Source organism: Epinephelus moara, chromosome 2 (genome assembly GCF_006386435.1).
Source record: "Epinephelus moara isolate mb chromosome 2, YSFRI_EMoa_1.0, whole genome shotgun sequence".
Lineage (NCBI taxonomy): Eukaryota > Metazoa > Chordata > Actinopteri > Perciformes > Serranidae > Epinephelus > Epinephelus moara.
Genome location: NC_065507.1, coordinates 5,897,932 through 5,921,192, shown reverse-complemented (window position 1 = coordinate 5,921,192; position 23,261 = coordinate 5,897,932). Strand labels below are relative to the sequence as shown.

General features: G+C 40.6%; 3 protein-coding genes across 3 annotated transcripts; 1 reads left to right on the top strand and 2 right to left on the bottom strand.

Moving 5' to 3' along the window:
* Nucleotides 1-433: 433 nt before the first annotated feature.
* Nucleotides 434-11,687, bottom strand: sdhda (succinate dehydrogenase complex, subunit D, integral membrane protein a). The gene is made up of 4 exons (XM_050057164.1): nt 11,554-11,687; nt 8,866-8,976; nt 6,472-6,622; nt 434-1,775 (listed from the first exon to the last, which is right to left on the bottom strand). Exons 1-4 carry the CDS (start codon nt 11,600-11,602, stop codon nt 1,610-1,612), a joined length of 477 nt encoding a protein of 158 aa, XP_049913121.1. The 5' UTR covers nt 11,603-11,687; the 3' UTR covers nt 434-1,609.
* A 1,533-nt stretch (nt 11,688-13,220) lies between these two features.
* Nucleotides 13,221-15,155, top strand: timm8b (translocase of inner mitochondrial membrane 8 homolog B (yeast)). The gene is made up of 2 exons (XM_050057185.1): nt 13,221-13,445; nt 14,397-15,155. Exons 1-2 carry the CDS (start codon nt 13,344-13,346, stop codon nt 14,562-14,564), a joined length of 270 nt encoding a protein of 89 aa, XP_049913142.1. The 5' UTR covers nt 13,221-13,343; the 3' UTR covers nt 14,565-15,155.
* Nucleotides 15,156-15,224: 69 nt separating this feature from the next.
* On the bottom strand, nt 15,225-22,045 carry il4i1 (interleukin 4 induced 1). The gene is made up of 7 exons (XM_050056936.1): nt 21,954-22,045; nt 20,095-20,309; nt 19,894-20,006; nt 17,904-18,105; nt 17,728-17,796; nt 17,503-17,639; nt 15,225-17,327 (listed from the first exon to the last, which is right to left on the bottom strand). The coding sequence occupies exons 1-7, from the start codon at nt 21,982-21,984 to the stop codon at nt 16,559-16,561; spliced, it is 1,536 nt and encodes a 511-aa protein (XP_049912893.1). The 5' UTR covers nt 21,985-22,045; the 3' UTR covers nt 15,225-16,558.
* Between the last annotated feature and the right edge of the window lie 1,216 nt (nt 22,046-23,261).

Genomic DNA, 23,261 nt, shown 5'->3' with positions numbered 1-23,261 from the left:
TTGACTTTATTTGCCTTACTTGACACTGCACGTCCTTCGATGCTTAAATGATATATCCTGCAGCCCTAATATTAGAGCTACATTATGTCAACGGCTAACTGACAGAAAATATATTTACATTTGTTACATTATGTGGAAAGTTATCCCTGGAAGATTACCGTAACAATTAATTCCATTACAAACAACAAATTCAATGCGTTCTCCAAAACTTTCAATGATTTTCACCAATTCCATGACTTTTTCACGCCTGGAAAATGAAATCCCATGACCGTGGGAACCCCGAAGATGACATGACAACAACCACAGATTTGATAAGCCAGCCATATTGAACCTTATACAGTGCCTGTAAGTAAGTGTTTGCCTTTTCGCCAAGAGGTAATAAACTTAACAAAAAGAACGTTTTACATGGTCAAAATAAATGTACATTTTAAAATACTTTCCAAATGTGTCTTTTTTAATTTGTTAACTCACTCACACAGTGGAAGGAGTTTGTTATCCATACATGAAGTACAACACAACTCATTATGTTACAGAGACGTCACTATGACTGTCTTGAGTGATATTTTATTGGCAGAGGACGGCATTCTGCAGCTGTTAATGTCAGACCCTGCTGTGGATTAAACACTGTTAGCTGGCAAGAGTTTGCACGCTGCCAGACTTCATCAGCCACTGTGCTGGAGTTGCACAGGCAGGTTTGAGTATTGCTAGATGGCTTGAGTTTATGATGCACTTCAGATCTAGCGTACCTTACCTTCACTGAAACTTCTATAGAGCAGCAGAGCAGATCCCCTCCTGGATTAAACATGTCAGTATAAGCAAATGCAGTCTGCTCTCTGCACAGACCACAGCACCGCACACTTGACTGACAGGTTAAACAACAGTTTCACACCTGCCGACAGCATCCTGTCAGTCAAGGTGCAGTCAAGTACACCCAAGCCGAGTGACACGATTACCAGGTGAATCATTTCTACACTGAGGGGAGGGGGCTTAGTGTGGAGGGTGATGTGAACATACAAACACTGCTCAGATCTGGAGTGCTGCCCTGTTATTCCTGATGGGTTTACGAACAAGAGGCAGTATGTACACGTTGTGATTGAAACAAAAATACATTTAAGATCAGCCACAAAAAGGACCTGGACATGAAATACAAAATAAATTACACATCGAACAGCAACATCCTGTAAAATCTGTTTTGTTTAAAATGAACGTCCCCAGAAAATATAACAATTACATGCCAGGATGTTGGATATATATCATTCATAGAATTGGGAGTGACATTTTAAGTAACCAGACATGGTGTTGCTTGAGATCAGAACCTACAGGGTGACGCAGCTTAGATTTAGTCCACGTTGAACTTTAACAGAAGCTAATCTCCCACATTGAAGAGAAAATGGAGGCCAGTGGATGAGCAAGAACTTCATATAGACACCAAGCCTGAATTGATGGACATTAACTACAATTACACTCCTGTGAATCACCGTGATGTTGATGAAAATGATATATTTATAAGAATTTACATAAAACACCTTGAATTTTTACAATCAGCCGGGACGAGACTGCTCCCATCCCAGTGTCTAGGTCCTCCCGAGCTTACAGTCCACAGTTAGATTCATTTGCTCCAGAGCAGGGCGATGGCTTTGCAGATGCCCACGTCGTTGTAGTTGAAGTAGCAAAGACCAGCGAAGGTGACCGTGGACAGGAGGAAGAGACCCGTGTTGGCCATCTTGATCTTTGCGTCCCCGTGAACGTAGTCTGTGAGCACTTGCCCGATACCCCTAGAGACAGAAACATGCAAACACAGAAAAGGTGGACGGAGAGTTAGGAGAGGAACGGATTTTGTTCTGCCTCTGCACCAGCAATAGCAAGAGCAAGATGGCAGCTTTCATATCCTGGATATTTTAGCTTCACTTCTGTACAGTGGGGTTAAGTGAAGACGCGTCATCCATTTTATAAACAGTCTACGATATAAACACACGGGCCATATCCTACGATATATGTTGTATCATATAAGGTATTATTGTTATCGCATCAGGGTTATGTCCACTTTCATTCCTTCTGCACAGTGATATATACCGTATGGCATTGTGGAATGTGTCTGACCAACCCTGGCGTTCTTTCTATCTTTTTGAAAACCTTAATAAAAATATTTTGCAATAAAAAACACTGTGCCCTGTGTAAAACTAAGCATTGCTGATTATTTTTTTCCTCCCCACTTTAACAGTTTTTTAATTTAAGAAAATGTACACAAAAGTACAGAAAAACATTTTTCACCCCCTGGGAGACAAACAGACGGCACAGTGGGGCAGTGGTTAGCATTGTCACCTCACAGCAAGAGGGTTCCTAGTTCAAACCCAGGATGGGGGAGTCCCTCTGTGTGGAGTCTGCAAGTTCTCAGAAAATGAATAGAATCTAAAATGAAACAGACAAAGTGTGTGTATATGTGCACACGTGTGCCCACGGTTTAGTTCCTCTATAGCAGATGTTGAAAACAAGCAGTGCTACAACCTCACAGCTGTTCAAGCAGATATGTAATGAAAGGTTGTCTTACACTGCTAAAACTGACCTTACAAGCTGTCAGAGTAAGCACTGAGCCCACACTGTAACTAACTGCACTCCCTGAAGAGATATTATCATATTTTTGGACAATTGAAACAGAGATTCCAGAGAGAAGCAGACAGAGGGGTCTACAGTGTGTGTTTGAAGGATATATCCAGGATGTCAAACTGACTCAGCAGCCACAACAGGTTAAAAAGACAAAGATAGTTAGAAGCTAAAGCCGAACTATAGGCTACAGATCACAGTNTCTTTGTTTCACTGTTATAATCATTAAAGAGCAAAAGCAGCATGTGTATACATTCAGTAGGCTATAAACCAGCCTGAAAATTTAGGAAATCTGAAACGATTGCATTAGAGTCAATGGAGCACAGCTGTATTGCTGTCGGACCCTGGTCTGAGCCAGCCTGATGCTACGTTATGATTGGCTTGCCTATGTCTGTGGGCGGGACTTATCAAAGGGTCAACAAACTTTATCTTTTCTGGCGTCAATAATTGTAATGTTCCGTTAAATCAGTTTCAGCTTCCACAACCAATAACAGCCCAGGTGGTAAGCTTGGTAACTGGAGACTTTGTGCAGAAATGCACCTTGGGAGGTATGGTTAACTGCTTGCCTTCCATTTGTATGTACAAAGGTTTGTACCTTTAACTTTTAAATTTAAAAAAATAAATAAATAAAAAAATATTTTCTTTTACAGCTAGACCAAAAATATGCCAGGCCTCTACCACCTTAATTTATAAAGCTTAATGTCTTGTTGAAGCCATCAGGTTGCCACTCAGTTCCAACATTCCTTAGTGCTATAAAATCCTGTTAGGCACAGACGATGCTTATCCCCAGTACCAGCTGAAAAGAGGAAGCTTTCCAACATTCTCATGCTTCAACCCAGGCCAGCGACGCCGCCAAATGACATCGGAGCAGTCGTCTAAGGGACATGGCTTGACCCTTTGAGATGCACACCTGCCCTAAAAGCCAACGCTTAAGAAGACTTATCACTACTCATGACTGGGATTTGTGGCCTACACCTGCCATGCTGTTTGGTCTGCGCTTTGACTGATGGAAGAACACATCGCTGTGACACTAAGCTAAAGCCACCTTCTCAAGTCTGCAAACAAAGCCGGAACTAACCTGGGCTGAATTAACAGCTGCTGACAGCTGCGGCAGGATGGCTGAGTCCCCCTCCACCAAAACCCCGTGGCACAAAGTTTGCCTTTTTCCCGTAAGGGTCAGTGAACAGGCTAAATCTTTGCACTGGGTAGAGATGTTTGGGAAATAAGTTTGTGGAGGGTTCAAAGAACTTTCAGTCGCACTCTCCAAATGCTCTTGATCTGCTAAGTCACAATCTGATGGTGTATGACCAGAGGTGAGGATGACTGTATTTAACCTGGATGTTGACAAGTCAAAGTAATACCCCATTGGCACTGGACTACAACTCCCTGTGGACCTCAATATGAAGGAATTTACCGACCACTTTTGTGTTTTCCCAGGATGAGGGAAGGCTGTGAGCCGCTCAGATTTACTGGTGATTTTGAAGGCTGTAGTTTGTGGTACTGTTGAATTAAATTTATACTAAGAGGTGTTTGTAAAGGCCAATTTCCACCAAGCAGTACGGTACGGTTCAGTTTAGTTTGGTAAGCTTCATTTTTGTTTCCACTGTGAAAAGTTGTGAATGGTACCAATGGAATCGTTCCTAACCATCTCTGTTTTTGGTCACCCCTCTGTTGGGGTAGTGAGGGTCAACAACTCCGCCCACATTCAAGAGTTGTGTTTGTGGTGGAAACGCTGAACGGACCTAGGGTCTAGGTACCACGTCTTAAGGGTTACTTTTGGTTCCAAAAGGTACCATACCGAAAGTGTTTGGTACGGAAACACGGGGCTTAATATTCAGTCTATCCTCACTAACATAAGCAGGGTGGACAATTTAAAGTTAGAAGCACCTCTCAGCCCTCCAAATCACCCTAAAGTTATTCAACTTTGCCTCTCTAAAACAGTTTCAACCAAAATTGAACATTATAACCTTAAAAGAGGGGAGGATTTATGCAACTAATAAACCAGTAACCGACTGTATGTAGAGCAGTATTCAAGAACGAGAGCAGCCTGAGCTTCCTCTGGCCCCAAACCAACCACAGGATAAAGATCTTTGCTGTGCATTTACCACGTAAACAGGAAGTGAAACTATTTCACTGCGAGGTAGACATGGTGGCAATTATGTTAAATGTCACAAAACTAAAATTACAACCTTGTGGTCGCGTACTGCCGCAAAGCGGTCAAGTTGTTGTTAGAGTTTACGTCCATGTCTGTCCAGACTCAAATGTTACCATGATGATGCTTCAAATATGAGTGTTGCTTCTTAAAAGCGACAAATTCTAAAACATAGATGCTTCACACTTTTCCCCACTCGGCAGCACAGGAGATCGATACCATCACCACAGTTTAAGGAAAGACAAGCAAGATCTGGGTCAGTATCTGACCAAATGTCTCCTCATCTGTTCCTGAGATATGACTTTGAGTAATGGCCAGAAAAGTGTTTTTGCTGTACATTATGATGTCACAGTGAAGTTGACCTTTGACCTTTTGGATTTCAAATGTCATCACTTCATCATTATATCTCCTCAGATATTTCTGTGAAATACTGTCGTAATTAGCGAAAGAACTCTTCAGTTTTGGCTAAAAATGTGATTTGTAAATTCTAATCAGTTCATCCTTTAGTTCGAGCGGATGTTTGTGTCAAATTTGAGGAAATACCCTCAGGCCTTCTTGAGATATCACATTCACGAGAATGAGATGAACCAGAGGACACAGTGACCTTTAACTTTAACTAGTAATGGGGGGAAAAATCAATACAGCACAGTATCACTGCATTTTTATGTGGCAATAGTGTATCAATATATGGACGATAGGCTTGGGCGATATTATGGTATAGCAGGGTATTTAAAAATCCCAACGGTATGATTTTCAATACCGTCAAAAATACAGATGTTCATCTTTCGAATAACCTCACACTGGAGAGGCTGTACTGAGGATTTCTGCATGTAGTGCACATCATGTACCTCCAGAGGTCAGTGTGGTGCAAGAGGCAGCTGAGCAGACTGAGTGGAAATGTTCTGTGAAAGAGAAACTTCAATCTAAAAAGCATACGGTCGTATTTTTGTTTAATTAAGACCATGAAATATGAAAAGATACATTTTCTGACATCTTTTGTATATGTATTATACTGGAAAAGTTGAGAGAGCTTGGGTAATGTAGCGAATCGCTGGTCGTTGGATACCGTTTGATACCATCTAAGCCTAATGTAATTTATTATAATTTCATTATATGAATCATTAATACTGCAAATACAAATTAAACATCTGGTAGCCTATTAGAATAATAAAATCAGTTGCTTTTTCAGTCCAGTAGATTAGTGGTTTTCAAACTTTTTGTGTCCAAGGCAAAAATCTCAAAGCACACCTGTATTTATACCTGCACACAACAAACTCTTTAACGTGTCATCACTATTCTAACGACATAAATGTTTGTTTTTATCTACTAATATCAAACAACAATTGACAACCAACTATTGATCATGAAATATTCATTAACAAAATGATTCAAGAACTCATTTTAAACTTCTTAAAATGGAATTAAAGCATCAATAACACATCCATTTATGCGCAAAATAATGTAAAATAATGTGATGTTGAACTGTGTTTTAATTATAAAATTACATTTATTTATCATGTACATACATATAACTTGTATTACCAATGATTTAAGTTAGTAAGTAAATTGTTGTACTTGATCCCAGACCATTTTCTGGCCCCCCCTTGGCTACGGGCCGGGGTCACCTGTACCCTCTGACCCCCTCCTGATGACGAGCCTGTGTGCGCATAAAACTTCTACCTTTAGAATTAATGCAACCAGTGTTCATGTCATCTTACCAGTGTCCATGCAGGGTCAGCGCAGCAGCCAGCGAGTAGTCAATGGCAGGGCCGGGGTGGAAATAGGCTACAGGTCCCATGGCCAGCAGCAGGATGCTCAGCACCCTCTCTGCTGTCCAGTGCAGAGAGGCGGCTTTGGAGCCAGAGCCCGCTGTGGAGCGAGAGAAACAGCAGAATATCAGCAGACTGTAAAACCACTGTTTCCCCCTGAATGAAAACCTGGATATCTAATCTGGTTTAGACATGATTCCCTTTGCTAATGGCAAATGTAATCCATAAAAATATTTAACACTGATTTATGATTTATATCCTCCAATTTATGGAATTAACCCTTTAATGAAATATACCAAAGTGCTCAATGCATCAAACGTCTGATATTTGATGATCCCCACACATTTTGGTCGGGATTCAAATATTATAGGGGCTTGATAAAAGTTTGAAATATTTCAAAACCTCTGCCAACACTTCTCTGCATCAAAATAGGATGTTTAAAATGTTTTCCAGCTGTGGGGGACTTGTTCCCCTGTGCAACCACAGCCTTCTTTCTCCTTCCTCCTTTCAAAAGGTCAATGTAGCGACATTTGTGCTAATATCCAAGTCTTTGTAAAGTTTAAAAATGGTAAAGTCACCCCCCCCTCCTCTGAAAAATAAAGAACACTCTCTAAGCTCAGCAACCTTTGGTATTTCAGATACATTTGACTTTCCAGAGAAAGCCTCCACCCTTCCGTCGTTTTCTAAATGACCCACTAACCTGAAAACAGTGGGTCATAGTGGGTGAAACCGGCTAACATTAAGCCGTTCACCGTACATGAACCTGGTGTCAACATGCCATCACCTCTCTAGCATTTATGGTGCTAAATCTGGCCTACACAACACCTGCCCTAAACCACTGAGGCCGTCAGCCACTTTCATCTATGTCAAAACAGAAAAACTGCTCCCTACAAAATATAAAGTACACACATGTCATTTAACAGAAACTAAACAAAATCAATAATGGCAACAACTAATTAAGAGACACCCTCAACTGTTCGTAGGTATTACTATTGGACCATTCTCTGCAGCCAGAGTACAGTATGCTGGACTTCAACCATTTAAACAGATCACTATCACACACATTACACAATGCATCGTCCTGTGACACTCGTCTGAGCGTCGCCTGGTGAAATGAAATCTCATTTACATTACTTTGCAGTGATAACAGAGTCCAGTTCAGAAAAAAGTGTAGCTTATCATGTTTACTTGTTGATGACACCGTGTCACAGGTGTTGATTTCACGCTGTGGTCACTTCTGAGGTTGTGGTAAATGTCACGCTGTTGGTTTGCTGCTCAACACTATCAAGGCCCAGACACACCAAACCGACCACAGAGAACTAGCGGCAACGAACGCCAACTGCTGCGCCCCATGTTGCAGTGTCTCCGTCAAAAAGTTGTGACGGCAATGTCTTTATGGAAATCGTTTCCTTTATCTGTACCTCAGTAGACTTTGATGGATCACACAGTATTTAATGAAGACTCCATCGAAGAGAATCCCACCTCAACATACAGGGTGCAACACTGCGTCTGTCGTCCAGAGACTCTAAGGGTGTCCACGCCCAGTTCTTGCATTTAACCCAAACATAGTCCCTTGCGAGTTACCCAATGTTCCCAAACAAGGTTATCCTGTCCTGATCTATGGCTTTGTGAAGTTTTCTTTTGATTACTGACTTTAAACACCAAGCATGCTCACCTGGCTCGCTCTAAATCACCTCGACTGTCTCTAACAAAACGCACATATCTAAAAAGACACTCTCGTGTCGAGTTGCCCCAACCCTTCTACACATTCTTACACTGACATACTGACTTTGTTCGAGACATGTCTCTGTTTCAGCAACACACTCTTGCAAGATCTGGCAACAGCTAACGTGATCTTACACTCGGTTGATGTCAGACATTAAGCTAGCAGATGAAAACGAGTGTGAAAGAAAGGGACAAACATTACATTTGTATTGTATATAGTGTTGTGCTGTTTTGCCAACTAGCTTGTATGTTCTGCACCAAACCAACTTCAGAGAACTAGCAGTGACGAATGCCCCCTGCTGTGTTGCCTCACGTAGTGTCTCGAGGAAATAACTCTCCACATGAGCAGACAGTGGTAGTCTGTATTTGTCATTCACTAACAGGCTCCGCCGTCACCAATTCCACATGCTGAATCAGCCAAAAGACGCCAACGAGGGCCAACGGTGCGGGACACAACACACCGACTCGGGTAACAGACGCTCACTGGCGGCCCAACACTGACAGCTGACCGTCCACTTGGTGTGTCAGGGCCTTCAGGTTTTCCTGTTGTTCTATAAACTATCTACTCTATATACTCCCTGTATGTACTACTGCGTGCTTCCATTTGTCAGCACTTACCGTACAGAGCCTGTGACGCATGGATCCTTGCTGTCAGCTGGTACGGCTGCTCCTGGTATTTGTGCGGTACAACCAGCGGCCTGGCCAACAAAGTGCTTTGGTAGAACAGGGCTGAAGAGAAAAGGCAAAAACAAATCAGGTTTCCAAATGATGAAATATAAACACAATATGAAGTGTAAACTACAAAATAAACTATAATATGCTAATGATATAATCTAATGATATAATCAGCTTAATAAAAAGCATTTTATTGATTATATACACACAATTTTTATTTCAGGAGGCTTTGACCATACTGTTTTTCGGAGATGCTTCAGAAATTGAGGATATTCTGAGTAGTGGTGTCAAATACAATGCAAAACACATGTGCAATGTGTTTTAAAGCATCACTTTATTCATTGATAGGAGTCGCTCATGCATGAAAAAAAAAATAAATTCATGTGTTTTTGTTGTTGGAAAAAAGTAAGTTACTATTAGGAAACTTCTGTGTTCAGATCCTGTAAATCCTGTTCTGGTCTCTGCATTGTTGCACCTTCATTCCATCTATCCACCTTTGACAGCTCATTTCTCTCATTCCCATCCCACTCAAATTCAACTTAAACTTAACCTTTACAGTGAAAACTGTTGTGAGCACTGCAGCACTTTATTACCTTACTAATTATATTCATATGATACATTATGTCATTGATTATCTGTATTATATTGCACTGTTTGTATTGGTTTCGTTGTGTTTCTCAATCCATCTTAGCACAACTCCAACAAGAAATCCTGTTTCTGGTCCTTGCATTGCTGCACCTCCATCTCATTTATCCACCCCTGACAGTTTCATCTCTCCCAATTTAACTTATTGTAATTTAATTAAATTTAGACCTTTACTGTGACTACTTTTATGGGCACTGCAGCACTTTATAACTTCATATATCATATACACTATGCCAATGATTCATGGACTTGCATTGTTTCATCTACTCACTATCCATAGCCTCTCGATCAACTATTTTGTACTATATCACATTGCACTGTACGTATTGGTTTTTCGTTGTGAATTATTGTTTATCTGTTTGTTATTTGTTTTACATATTATGACTTACGTGTTCCTGTTTTTGTTTGTTATTTGTTGTTTTATATTTTATGACTTCTGTGTTCCTGTTTTTGTGTTTTTTAATGGCCTGAGGTGTTTTTAACATCATGCCGGAGGACTACAGTTGAAAATTGGCCTCTGGCTAACACCGGCACATTTACAGCAATGTTCATTAATGTGCACTGTCCTCTAAATAAAATTAAAAATAAATAAATAGATTCTCCATCCACTGGAATGGACAGAAAAAATAACACAATAAACACACAATAAAGTTACCTGATAAAAAACAACAAATTTTTGCTAATGATTTAAACTATTATATTTCAGAATCAAAATCAGAAATACATTATTGATCCCTGAGGAGAAATTATGATTCATTACAGTCACTCTAATGTAAAGAATTAAGCATTATAAGAGGTAAGAATTAGAGTGTAAAATAGAAGTACGTACATATAAAGCAATAAAACAAAAATAAAATAGATGTAAAAATGTGTAATGTGCTACACTGTACAACACTAGCAGTTTAGATAATAAAAATTATATATACCATCACTGTGCTGAGACTACAAGTGTGTAGAAATGTACAAATATGTGCATTGGTCTACATTACACTGTGTAAACTAGTGCTACATTCAGAAATACAAACATGTATTATGCTATAATGGTTACTACAATATACATCAATAGAATAAAAACAAGAATAGGAATAAACATAGGAAATATACAGTTATGTGCATTGTATGTTGAAAAAAATATATACACATTTACAAAGTTTTTTGGTGTGAAGTGGTTAATAAAGGTGTTTCTACCATGCCAGCCTCTTAAGCAACATTATAACAGGTTTTGTTTGCTTGTTTGTTTGTTTTTGGTGCAAATAAATCTTCAAAATAGTATGTTTGATGTTTTCATTTGGGCTGGGAGGCAATGTTCTCTCATTTTAAAAATGGTTTTGAGTATTTAACTACAGTAATAAACATTAAGTTACATAAAAACGTAGTTCACTGGTCTTTCCAGTTGAAAACCATCAACCAAAACAGTCAAGGGAGGGCGGTCTCGAGCAGTCTTAACCTTAAATAACCTTTTACCAAAATAGACACAAGGCTCTTTGCTTTGACTTGGTTATGCCGAATTAAAAACAGAGTCTTGTCAACTCAGAAAATGTCTGTTGTAAGGTTTTAACTGATGTGTAGTTTTGTGAAAAAGTGAGTTTACTTATAAGTCACGAACTTTTGAATGGAGTTTGGCTCACTGTATAAAGTCTTTAGGGCGAGTAATAACGTCACGATGGGGCAGTCTGATGTCATCGTGGCAGCAGATTTCAGTCCCACCTCTGTGTGCATCACTATTAACCCGTGTGAGAGATTTGCTAACCGCTAACTAACGATAACTAGTTGGTGCCCAGTATTAAGCTAGCACACACTTAAGGGTTGTTAAAGTAGAGTCGTGAACTTGATAGTAGTAGGCTAGTGACTGCCGGGCGTGATTTGTTCGTACACAGCTAATACTCGACTTCTCTTCGGCCCAAACGTCCAGCTAACAAACTGCGCTAAAGTTAACACATATGTTCAAAACAGAGAGAAACGCTGAAAGCAGACAGAAGTACTCACGTTTGACTCCTCTGCGACACACAGAACTCAACCTGACGATAGCCGCCATGATGATCAACCAATGAAGGTCACCACAGTCACCCGGATGTAGTTGTTACGTCGGCAGCGGCACAAAGATGTCGGAAGTTTGAGGAGATCGACAGCTCTACCCGGAAGTACGTCTTTTTTTTTATTAATGTCCTGTCATACAATTTATGAAAATAAAAATATCAATGATTTATGAACGTATGAAAATAGAAAATATCACAACATTTGATGCACACCAAATTCTAATTTACAAAGATAACCTCTCCAAAGATATATCTGATATGGTCATTATCATCATCATAATAATAGTAATGGCTAAAAATCATAATTATTCATGTAAATGGGAAAATCAGTATCCCACATCAGTTTGGTTTCAAAATTAATTTTAAAAATATTTTCTACAAATATCAACTGAAACATTTGTACAAAATGTCTATCACACTATGTCACAATTTGGTATTTTTAACGAAATAGAAAGATTGCTTTGTCTTATTTATTCACTGGATTGGATCTACATCATATGATCTACTGTGTGAATTACCTAAAGTGTCTCAAAGTATTGCCTTACACTTATTGTCACATGTACATGTATTTTTTTTAATATATGTATTTCTAAATATGTATCTATTTTTTATTTATTGTAGATACTTCCTTGGAGTGTTGATTTTTGTCTGGAAATTGTTTTGAACAAATATATTTAATATTGTTTGGAAGAATTTGTACTGTTGAATTTTTCTAAATTAAGTTAAAAAAAAGTGTCCTTTTGTTTGTTTTTATAAACAAATTACTCACGCTGATCAATTCATTAATTTAACCTCAAATTCTGGTCATCAGTATGGAGGGTTTTTGAATAGATTACGGGCCGTTAACACAGGCACTGCATATTTTATTATTTGTCTTTTCTGACATGGACTGAACATTGAAATGCGTTTTAAATAAACTTTAATGAAACAAAGTATAGCTTCCGTAAATATGCACAGAGGGGAACAAGATGATAAAGCATGATTGGAAGGGACCAAAAATTACACCATTTATCATAGCCAGAAACATTAAAAACATAGATTAGCTTGGATTTTTTTTAAAATTTCTGACAGTCCTTGGACGCATGTGTGACGAAAGCTTCCATTAGAAAAAAAAGAAAAAAAGATTGTCATATTTCATCAAAATAACTTGATTCTAGGTCTCATTTAAAATTTGGCCAAATAGTTTTTGTTTGCATGAACTAACCAGCATGCAACTAACTTTCAACTAACCTTCAAACATCAAAATGTAAGTTTTAAAATCTAATAACTAATTTATAGTGGGGGAAAGGGTCATGAATTATTAGGGAAGCTCAAGGAAAGATATTTGTAGCTTCAGCGAGGGTCAAAATGAAAAAGAAAATCCATTGATAAATAAAGGACAGTCCCTAAATTCATTTATTTATTATAATGACTACATTTAAATTAAGTGTGTGGTTGCCTTTTATATAATAGCATTTTTTGTCTTATATTCATTCTTTATTCATCAATTTATTTTTATTTATTTAGCTCCTGTTAAACATGAAATATCTTTGTGAGCGTCACCTCTTACGTCACATCCTGCGCGCAGATCTCCAAATGAATCAGGGAGGAGCCGCTTCGGAGTGAGGCCCTTCACATGATTTGTCCATCAGCGTAGTTTGAGACGCTGCAGCGCTCAGTCCCGGTGAAACCGAAGGTCACCTCCTCTCAGCAGCCTGTCAGCGGATATACAGAGTTATTCTGTACATATTAAATAACGCCATGGACAATTTTGATAACTTCAGTGCGTCGGAGAAAGCAGAGGCGACGGAGCTCCAGCGTATGATCGCGATAGAGCAACAGAAAGCGCAGTTCCAGGCCCAGGTGTGTATGCTAACTATGCTAACCATGCTAATCTGTATCCAGCCCGTTAGCATTGCAGCATGTCGGGGCACGAGACACTCACGCTCTGTAAGAGAAACTACCCTGGACACTGTTATAAGGTTCATTTGCCGTTTGACATGAAGACGAGGGAAGTTGTAAAACACGATCTGAACACATGATATGAATTGTTAATTTAGCTACATGTTGGAAATACTGAAGCGAGCAGTCCCTCCAGGGGCGGATTATCAATCAACTGGCCCCTGGGCACGGATATGCCAAGGCCCCCCTCTCCCCCCATAGGAGCTGGACACACACACTTTACAGTTGTACGTAAATGTTGTTGTTTTGTATCTGTTTGTATTTGTTTTGTACACGACATGAGTATAAAGGTATCACGTAGGTTTGAAACATTTAAAAATCTTTGTTGGGGGCGTTAAAAAGTCGTTTTCATCTGTACACAGAGCATCAACAGAGAGGCCGAGGGAGGGAAGGAGACAGAGACACTTTGTCCGCGTTATATGTATATCAAACGTCTCTGTTGTTGTTGTTGCGTTTTTAAACCGATCTGTCGCCTGCATCAATGTCACAAAATAGACTACAACTACCAAGAGGAACAGCGACGTGCTATGATCCACCTCACACACAAACTAGCAGTGCAGCGCTGTCGTGTTCGTGTGCTGCTGCAGTAACTTCATTCATCTTACAGAATGATTTAGTGAAGCACATGCAACAGCTGGGCGGAGAGTGTGAGAGAGGAGAGATGCACACTGGTATGCATTACGTAATGCAATTTGACCCTATATCGATATAAACAGTATTGTCTAAATCTATATCGTGCTTGAAAATACATTGATATATTGTACAGAGTTGTTATATCGCCCAGCCCTACATCATGCTTCTGTGATGCTGACATGCTGTGAGTAATTAATAAACTTTTCATATTTCTTCCAGGTGCACACTTTCACTGACGTTTGCTGGGACAAGTGTGTGGACAGCCCGGGCTCGAAGCTGGACTACCGCACAGAGACGTGCCTGGTGAGCTGCGTGGAGCGATTCATTGACACCACCCTGACCATCACCAACCGCTTCACACAGATGGTGCAGAAGGGCGCTCATTGATGAAGGACTGCAGATGCCAACCGGACTGTGAAATGATATTAATAAGATGTTTTGTATCTCAAACACGCTGATGGGAGACGATGTGAAGAGGGCGTGGTTATTGACTGTTTAAGCATTTGACTGGTGGCGCCGGGGAACGGGGAACTGTGCATGGCTGCAGCTCCAAAGATGCAAGACGTACCTGTTTGAGAAATCATGTAATGTGACATGAGTAAAGTGAGGCAGTGTGCTCATGTTCACCATCCTGTCTGTGATCCATCTCTACTGAAGTTATCAAATTAGATAAACTGTTTTCCAGGACTGGAAATAGTTTGAAATTAACAGAATGTTTGAGAACAATTTGAATATACATCATTTTGGCTGTTGTGTAAAATATATTCCTAAAAATCCCAGAACATCTCTGACGTGATGCAAAAATGTTCCATGTAATACTAATTTAAATCTGGTGCTGCACTGAATGTTGAAACATTAGTATTACATGATTCATTGGCGTGTAGCGTCAAACAATATGAGGAAAATATGTGAAATGCGATAATGTTGATTATTGTTTTAACGATATTACTTGCAGTAAATAAACAGATATAAAGTGTACTCAGGTCTGCCTGCTGCTTTCAGTATACTGCTAAAAGACGACACATTGCTTGTTGAATTTAAAAAGAAATGAATGGACATTTTATACACCAAACAGTTCATTGTAAAATTGCACTCAGCAGATTTATCAGTGTTGAAAATAATTGTTACTTGCAGCTCTAATTCAGAGTTTAAATATCCTGTGTTCTGTTACAGCAGAAGGTCGTGGAAAATTCCCTGAAACATCATAAACACCACGTAATAGTAAAATTTCTCTTCAGGAAGTCAGTTTATGGGCTGCCGATAGACAAGCCTTGTTGTGCTGGTCAACAGATAGACCTAAAATACACATAACACAAAAAACATACGTTGTAAATACACGTTTACTGTTAGTAAACACTATGACGTTTTTGGTGGGCGGGGCTTAGCTGGATGCAAAATAGTTCTCAACAGGCATTAGCTAGCACAAGCTAGCAAGTTCTGTTGGCTTCTTTTAGACAATGGAGGAAGGTGTGTGAGTGTTGGAGCGCACTCTTGACACAAACTGGACCATTGGTAAATTCAGAGCGCTGTTGGATTGTACGGAGCATCAGAGTGCCGAGCAGAGTGAATGTGTGACTAACTTAACCGTTAGTTCAACCATATAGAACTATAATGTTTCTTCCACCAACAGGGCTCTCATTTTAGTGTAGAGCGTCAGACTGAATTTACCAACGCACCATGTCAGGTCACTCACTCTCCGGGACCGCCAGTGTTACTTGAATAAGTAAACACTGACCAACGGGACCAGACTGGCCGACCCGTATGCTCTCACTCAGTGGATGGATGATGTCACAGGAAGCCAATCTTACAAAGGAGGACCACACTTGTTTGTTTTGCTATGGAAGCTAACGTTAGCTAATGTGCTAAAAAGTTAGCGTTCCAGAGAAATCCAATATTCCTCTTAATCCCTCCCCAGTTTCTGATGAGGTGGACATGATAACCCTTAATACACATAACCTTATTCATCCCTACAACAGGAAATACTTTTTCCCTAACCTGATATGAAGTGTGCGCTGCACATGTGAGCATTTTTGATGATGGCCTCCGTCCAGTCCTTTGGTCTTATCACATTTAACCATAGTTGTCTTTGTTTTTGTTGACGGGCAGTGGCGGCTGGTTTTGAGCCATGACTCCTTCTATTCTGGCTCCCAATAACACAACAAGACAAACACATTTTAAGACTCCTATGTAGCCTACAGCCCTGTGAGGGAGAGGCAGCTGCACCTCCAGGTAACAAACTGACATCAGTGTGACGTCGGCCCTAAAATGGGCTATAAAGGGGGGTTAATGATACACCAGTATTTACAAGATAAAACCAATGTCTTAGACAATCACTGATGACAAAGGGACATATGAAAGCAAAATATTTGCTACACATGAAACTAAACTGTAAGGCTGTTAATATTTTTAGCTGCCCTGAGTGCAGACTTCATGGCAGTCTCAATCCACCCATGTGGCATTGCTGTGTGTTCTCCTGCAAAGTGCACCCGTCCCTCCCTCTGGAACAGTTCTCTGGCGTAGTGTCCCTGCTGATAGGGCGTAAACAGGGCGAAGGCTCCCAGACTGTAAGGATCCAAGCCCCACTTCTTCACCAGCCCCCCTGTGCACAGAGGCCTGATGTGCTCTCCGTGGATCTTCACCAAGTCCTCCAGGACCACGGCCATCAGCTCCACCTCGCTCAGCCCTTGGAAGAGGGTGGAGTCATCAGAGCAGGTGTAGGACGCCAGGAGGGCCCCTGCAGCTGTACCGGGGAAGCTGTGGCTGGGGTAGTAGATGAAGCGAGCTGGCCTGTCTGTGATGCTCTTCCCTCCTCTGATGCCCTCTTTCTCCCAGAACCGCTCCCTGAAGCTGAGCACCACCTTGGTGGAGCTGGCGTAATGAACTGAGCGCAGGGCCTCCATCTTGTCCCCGGAGAGAGGGGGCTGGAAGTCAATGAAGACAGTGGCCTTGGCTGAGGCTGTAACCAGGGCATAGTCCACTGTTAGGTTGGTCAGGGAGCCTGAATTACGCCAGTCCTGGTACGTTATCGTCACATTGCTGCCACCTGTTTGGTTGATGAGCTTGACCTTGGAATTGAGGAGGATCGTGGCGTTTAACATCTGAAAGAAAGCCTTCGGGAGGTGGTCGAAACCATCTGTCACTTCAAAATACCTGGAAAAATAAAACACAATAAAAACCTCTTAATCACAAAACATCATTAAAGATTTATGTGCAGGGTTTAGTGACATCTAGTGGTGAGGTTGTAGCTTGCATCTCACTGAAACTTTTCCCATCGGTCTTCAGGCTGCTAGACACATGATAAAAGGCTAAAATGAACAGTTCTTACTCAACACTGTCGCTGATGTCCGCCTGTATGTACAGCATCTCTATCAGTGACGTGTAGAAGAGGCTGTTTTCATTCAGGATGTCCCCGATCATCCTCAAGGCACCTCGGCTCAGGTTGCCCTCCTTCACCAGATATTCCTGTCAGCAGTCAAATGTAAGCTAGTAAATGTTTCATCAGAGTCAAACCATAACCTGTGTGACAAAGTCAGAATAAATAAATCTTTACCTTCACTGTGTAGGAATCATATTTATCCAACATGGCACTGCAGCCGATCGCCTTGACGTCATCCCTCACCTGTGCACAGATTGCAATATGACAAAATCAAGTCTCTATCCTTGTGCACCATCCTTAAAAATATGAATATATGCAAACATAATAAAGACATATGAATGTATACAAACCTTCCAGAGCGCCTCACTGAAGAGCTGAGCAGCTGACTTCCCCCTCTCCCTTTGGTTCAGGCTGTAGTTGAGCACAGCAGGGTTGTTTTCCACAGTATAGGTTTTATGTAGCAATCCATTCACCAAAAAGTAGGTGTTGATGTCGTCTTGGATGAATGGGTTCAGGGGAATTTGTAATTTGGAGGCAAAGGAAAGCAGAATTCTGTGGAACAGATATTGTGTATTAATTATTTTAAATATGCAAGAGATGTGTGAATAGATATGACTGATCGATTGTACATTGTTCCTTTAACCCTTTGGGGTCAAGGGCATAATCGGCCGTTTTTGATTACTTTTGATTTTACCTTTAAATTTCACCTTAAAAACAGTCTACCTTGTCTTGTTTGGTGTCATTTTTTTCAGCACAACCTCACCTGTGTGATTTTAGAGTTATTTTTTCATTTTCACATATTGTATTAACACATTGGACATAAAATTAGAATAGCCTGTTTTTACCTTTAACTTGAATTATTTATCATAAGTCTGGTTTTAGTGGGCCTATCAACACAATTTAAAACTGGTATATAGTTTGAAGTACGGACTTTCGACACAAGTTGAAACGGAGACTCAGCGTGGCTGCGTCTGGCTGCTACGTCATCCTAAATCGGTCATGTGATTTGGACGCACCTGCATGTCTGGTGACTCCAGGGGGTTAAAGCAAAAAGGACAAGACTGCCGAGACTTTAAGGCAAGTCACTTTTGGTCCATTCAGAATAGATCCGCGACCCACTTTTGGACTGTGACCCACCAGTTGGGAACCACTGGTCTGAAATATGTTTCTGAAAACATTTGAGGAGAGAAAAAAGCAGTGCAGTGACTGTCTCTTGATTCATTTTTGAGGAGGAACGTGATTTTTTTTTTTTACCAACTGTAGCTTTGAGTGAAAGAAGCAATACCACACTTAAAAAAACACTCAGTTACAAATTAAGTATTCCAACTTTTACAGCAGTAGCCTTTTATTCAAATTGTGTTGGTATCAAAAGTAAAATTTGTTAATATTATTATTGGATTGTTATTACTTATAAGTAAGTAAATTTGGGTACCACTTTGTGTCATAATAATTACTAAAACAGTCATAATTCATACATCAGTAATGACCGACTTGGTAGCACACCTATTGCGACCCGGTCTCACTCCGAAGTCGCCAAAATCCGGCGGACTCTGACAAAAAATCTGTTGGTGGCGCCAGGGGGAAACGCGGCAGGACAACTGTTCCTTTTTCCTAAACCCAACCACTTGCGTTAATTGTTGAATTAAAACAAACGTCAATTTGTTGTACCGACGTAGTGCTTTTATTTTGAAAGAGAATGTATGTAAATGTTACATTCCCTGTGAAAACGGAAGTATATTTTGAAAGAAGACATTCTATGTAATAGGCAGAACTTGACACGGTGTCCCAGAATGCCGACAACAAACGCACCCAGGGTTCCTTGCACATCATATCCGAGCGTGGAGGAAGCTCCACGACCAGACGTCGATATGTGACGAGTTCGGAGAATGTGTTGCCAATTGGTGCTGGTGTGCACTGTATCATTCTGCAGCATCACCTGCTTCATAATCTTAGTGAGGAGTTTAAGTCATGTGGAAAGCAAAGGGCTTAAAATTGGGGCTGTGGGGCATCCAGACCAGAATCCATTTATTTACAATTTATTGGCATTGATACTGGTTATCAGAAAACACTATGTCACCGGTATCTATAGCTGTCGAGTGGACTTAAAAAGTACAGTATTTCCCACTGATTTTTGAAAATAAAAGTACAAGTACTTCAAAGGTGTACTTTAAGATCTGGTGTGTAGGGGTTAGTGGCATCTAGTGGTGAGATTGCAGAACTGAAAACTCTTGTGTGCCTAGTGTGAAGGAGATCTCCGGTTGTGTTAAATCATCAATGCACTCATGTCACTGTCATATCATGGCACAGCAGACAGTTGAAAGAGACAGCCACTGTACTCACTTATGAAAGCTGGGGATCCTCATGGCGCCCACTTCTGCATACCAGCCTTCTTTAATGTTCCTGAAGGTCTCCACACGTCCCCCAATACGGTTACTGGCTTCTATTATGGTCACCTTGTTGTACACAGGGACACATCATCATGTTAGAAACACTGCACAGCATCTTTTTTAGTCGTTATTTCCTCACTATAAAAGACTTCACCTTATGTCCAGCATCTTCTAAAAACTTTGCAGCGGTCAGTCCAGCGATGCCCCCGCCGATGATTGCTACATGGCGCGGTGTCTTAGCGGCAGGAAGTCCTCTATCCACGATGTCGAGGAGCTCACTGTAGTCGGTGTCTTGGAGGCAGTCGTACAGAGGGTCTCCAAAGATCCCACTCACAGCAAACACCACAACCCCGACGAGAACCAGAGGAACTGACGGAGAAATATCAACATAAGAGATGAATTCAAAGCATCAGGAGGCAAATTCAGAAGAGGAGGAATATTTCCAACATTCAGACTTTAAAGGACCAGTGTGTGGGATTTAGGGGGATATATTGGCAGAGATATAATATAATAAGTATGTTTTCTTTGCACTGCCATGTTTCTACAGTAGCCCAGTATGTTCAAACAAACACTGGCTCCACATAGGAACATTTGCCTTTTTGTGTTTTCACATTGGCCACCTAGTAAGAAGAGCTTCTTACTTATTACTGCAATGAGCAGTGGCAGAGCTCCACTGATTTGTAACATGAAACTGCTTTATGCAGTGTCTCTGGCACTTAAAATCACCTGGTCAGTTTGTTTTGGAGAGGAGGTGACCTTTGTGGGTGATTTAGCCCCCGGTAAAAACCTCCTGAATGTCTGGATCTTATGATATCGAAGGAAAAAAGATGATCACATCTTTGCGTAGGAAACACTTGGATTTGTAACGTGAAACTGTGTTTGTCTCTGTTTTTACTAGTTTAAATCACCTGGTCTGTTTGTTTTGGAGAGGAAGAGACCTCTGTGGATAATTCAGCTCATGGTAAAAACCTCCTGAACGTCTGGATCAGAAAAAGGTCAGCACACATTAACAAAAGAGAAACGGGGTGAGCACACATGTGTGCATGTTGAGGCGAGCCGCCCGTCTCTGAGATACCAAACAGCTTCTGAGAAGCACTGATTTGCAACATGAAACTGCTTTATTCGGTCTTTCCAGTGATTTAAATCACCTGGTCTGTTTGTTTTGGGGAGGAAGAGACCTCTGTGGATGATTTGGCTCACGGTAAAAACCTCCGGAACGTCTGGATCTTATGTTATCAGAGAAAAAAGGTGAACACAAATGAGCATGTGTTGGACTAGCGCCTGCAGTGACATGCCAAACTGCCTCACTGATACATGGATTTGTAATGTGAAATGGTGTTAATCTGTGTTCTTGCCAGTTTAAATCTCCTGGTCTGTTTGTTTTGGAGAGGAAGAGACCTCTGTGGATAATTCGGCTCACGGTAAAAACCTCCTGAATGTCTGGACCAGAGAAAAGTGAGCACACAGTAACTTAAAAGAGAAAAGGGTTGAGCCTTCTGTCTCTGAGCAGCATCATGAATGCACTGATTTGTAACATGAAACTGCTTTATTCAGTGTTTTGTCACGGTTTTAATCATCTGGTCTGTTTGTTTTGGAGAGGAGGAGACCTCTGTGGATAATTCAGCTGCTGATAAAAAACCTCCTGAACAATGAACACTGAAGAAATAATAGCTGGGAGAAGTTTCAGCTGACTGCAATCTGAATTTCACCACTGGACGTCACCAAATCCCCCTAAATCTCACACACTCAACCTTCAGCTGAGACGGGAAAAGACCACAAGTGATGGCTGAGTAAGCACCAGCTTCCACTTTCCTTTCTTCACTGCTGAGCTCACAAACAACTGAATCACAACTCTGAGCAGATCTGAGGCTCTGTAATCCACTTATATTGCACCCTCAGTTCTCTGCTCCATGATGCAGATTTTATTATGGTTGTATCCAATTACATGCCAAACTTGATTAAATTAACTATTAAATGACTGTATAATGTGATAACAGATTATCTGATACTTACAGAACTTGCACAGAGCCATGTGAGGGATCATCTTGGTAATGGAGCTCCACAGTCCTGACTTCTTCCGTCTGCTGTTGATGCTGACACTATCAGAGGAGAAGGAAACCTATGAAACACAAACATGTTACATGTTTAGGAGGAAATGCTCAGGCAGTATTATGTGAACAAATACTGGTTAAACATTCAGCAGAACTACACAGATTAAAAAATTTCTTTCTAAAAACGCAGAAAAAATACATTGAATTTGGTCCAAATGTGATAAATTGTTTCAGTTAATTGCATTAAGTGAATAATCTAAAATGAGAGGAGACTAAGATGAGGTCAGACTATCTGTATTCCACTCACCTCAGCCAAAGGCAACGTCTCGTAAGTTGTCATAAGCCTATTCATGACTGAGGAGAAATGACCGAGTCCCTGATAAAGCTAAACTTTCAACGCCGTCTGTGTCCATACGAAAGCAGCCTGGAAAACCTGGAAGCGTGGTATGTGTGAAATTGCACACAACGTAATTTTAATGAGGGGACTGTGTGGCTCCTCAGGTCTTCCAGAAATATTTTCCCACACCGGCTCGAGAGTCAACCACACTGAACAAATCAGATTAGTGAGGGTATACTAGTCATCAGCATACCTCATTTCCTCCATCTTCACTCATTTCAATATCTGACCTGAGAGTGCTCATTCAGAGGGATCCCAAACTCAAACTTAAAGCTGCACTTCATCAACAAAAACACACTCAACATCACAAGTCTTCATTTCTATTGTTAAAAGTATCCTTTATTTTTTTAAATAGTTTTGCAGCTCACCTGAAAAAAGTCTTTAGTCCCACTCGTCCAGCTTTTTCTGTGCCCGGCATACAAAGTACACAGAGAGCTTTTATAGGCTGCAAGAAATGAAAGAAAAAGCCACAAGAAAAAAAAAAGGGTTTCATTTTCCTGACAGAAGAAACTGCTTTATACATTTGCTTGTAGTCAAAGCTAACGGCAGAATAATTACATTACATAATGTTATGTTTATTTAGCTGTGACATTTTATCTATTGTATTTCATTATAACTGCTTTGGCTGAGATGAGCTGGGTTTAGTTTAGTTTAGTTTAGTTATTTTACAACTTGTAGGTGACAATTCAAATACACACACAATGTCTGAACCCAGGGTGGGGGAGTCCCTCTATGCAGAGCATGTTCTTCCTGAGTCAGCGTGGGTTTTCTGGGGGTGCTCCAGCTTCCTCCCACAGTCCAAAGACATGCAGGTTAATTGATAACTCTAAATTGTCCGTAGGTGTGAATGTGAGTGTGAATAGTTGTCCGTCT

What these genes read in the sequence shown, in the direction of transcription:
- sdhda (XM_050057164.1), bottom strand. Translation starts at nt 11,602, where the DNA reads ATGGCGGCTATCGTCAGGTTGAGTTCTGTGTGTCGCAGAGGAGTCAAA. An exon ending in GTGTCGCAGAGGAGTCAAAC is followed by an intron (nt 8,977 to 11,553) that starts GTGAGTACTTCT and finishes TTTTCTCTTCAG; the next exon opens with CCCTGTTCTACCAAAGCACT. An exon ending in TGCGTCACAGGCTCTGTACG is followed by an intron (nt 6,623 to 8,865) that starts GTAAGTGCTGAC and finishes CTCGCTCCACAG; the next exon opens with CGGGCTCTGGCTCCAAAGCC.
- timm8b (XM_050057185.1), top strand. Translation starts at nt 13,344, where the DNA reads ATGGACAATTTTGATAACTTCAGTGCGTCGGAGAAAGCAGAGGCGACG. An exon ending in AAGCGCAGTTCCAGGCCCAG is followed by an intron (nt 13,446 to 14,396) that starts GTGTGTATGCTA and finishes TATTTCTTCCAG; the next exon opens with GTGCACACTTTCACTGACGT.
- il4i1 (XM_050056936.1), bottom strand. Translation starts at nt 21,984, where the DNA reads ATGATCCCTCACATGGCTCTGTGCAAGTTCT. An exon ending in AGGATCCCCAGCTTTCATAA is followed by an intron (nt 18,106 to 19,893) that starts GTGAGTACAGTG and finishes TCTGTTCCACAG; the next exon opens with AATTCTGCTTTCCTTTGCCT. An exon ending in ATGATTCCTACACAGTGAAG is followed by an intron (nt 17,640 to 17,727) that starts GTAAAGATTTAT and finishes GACTGCTGACAG; the next exon opens with GAATATCTGGTGAAGGAGGG.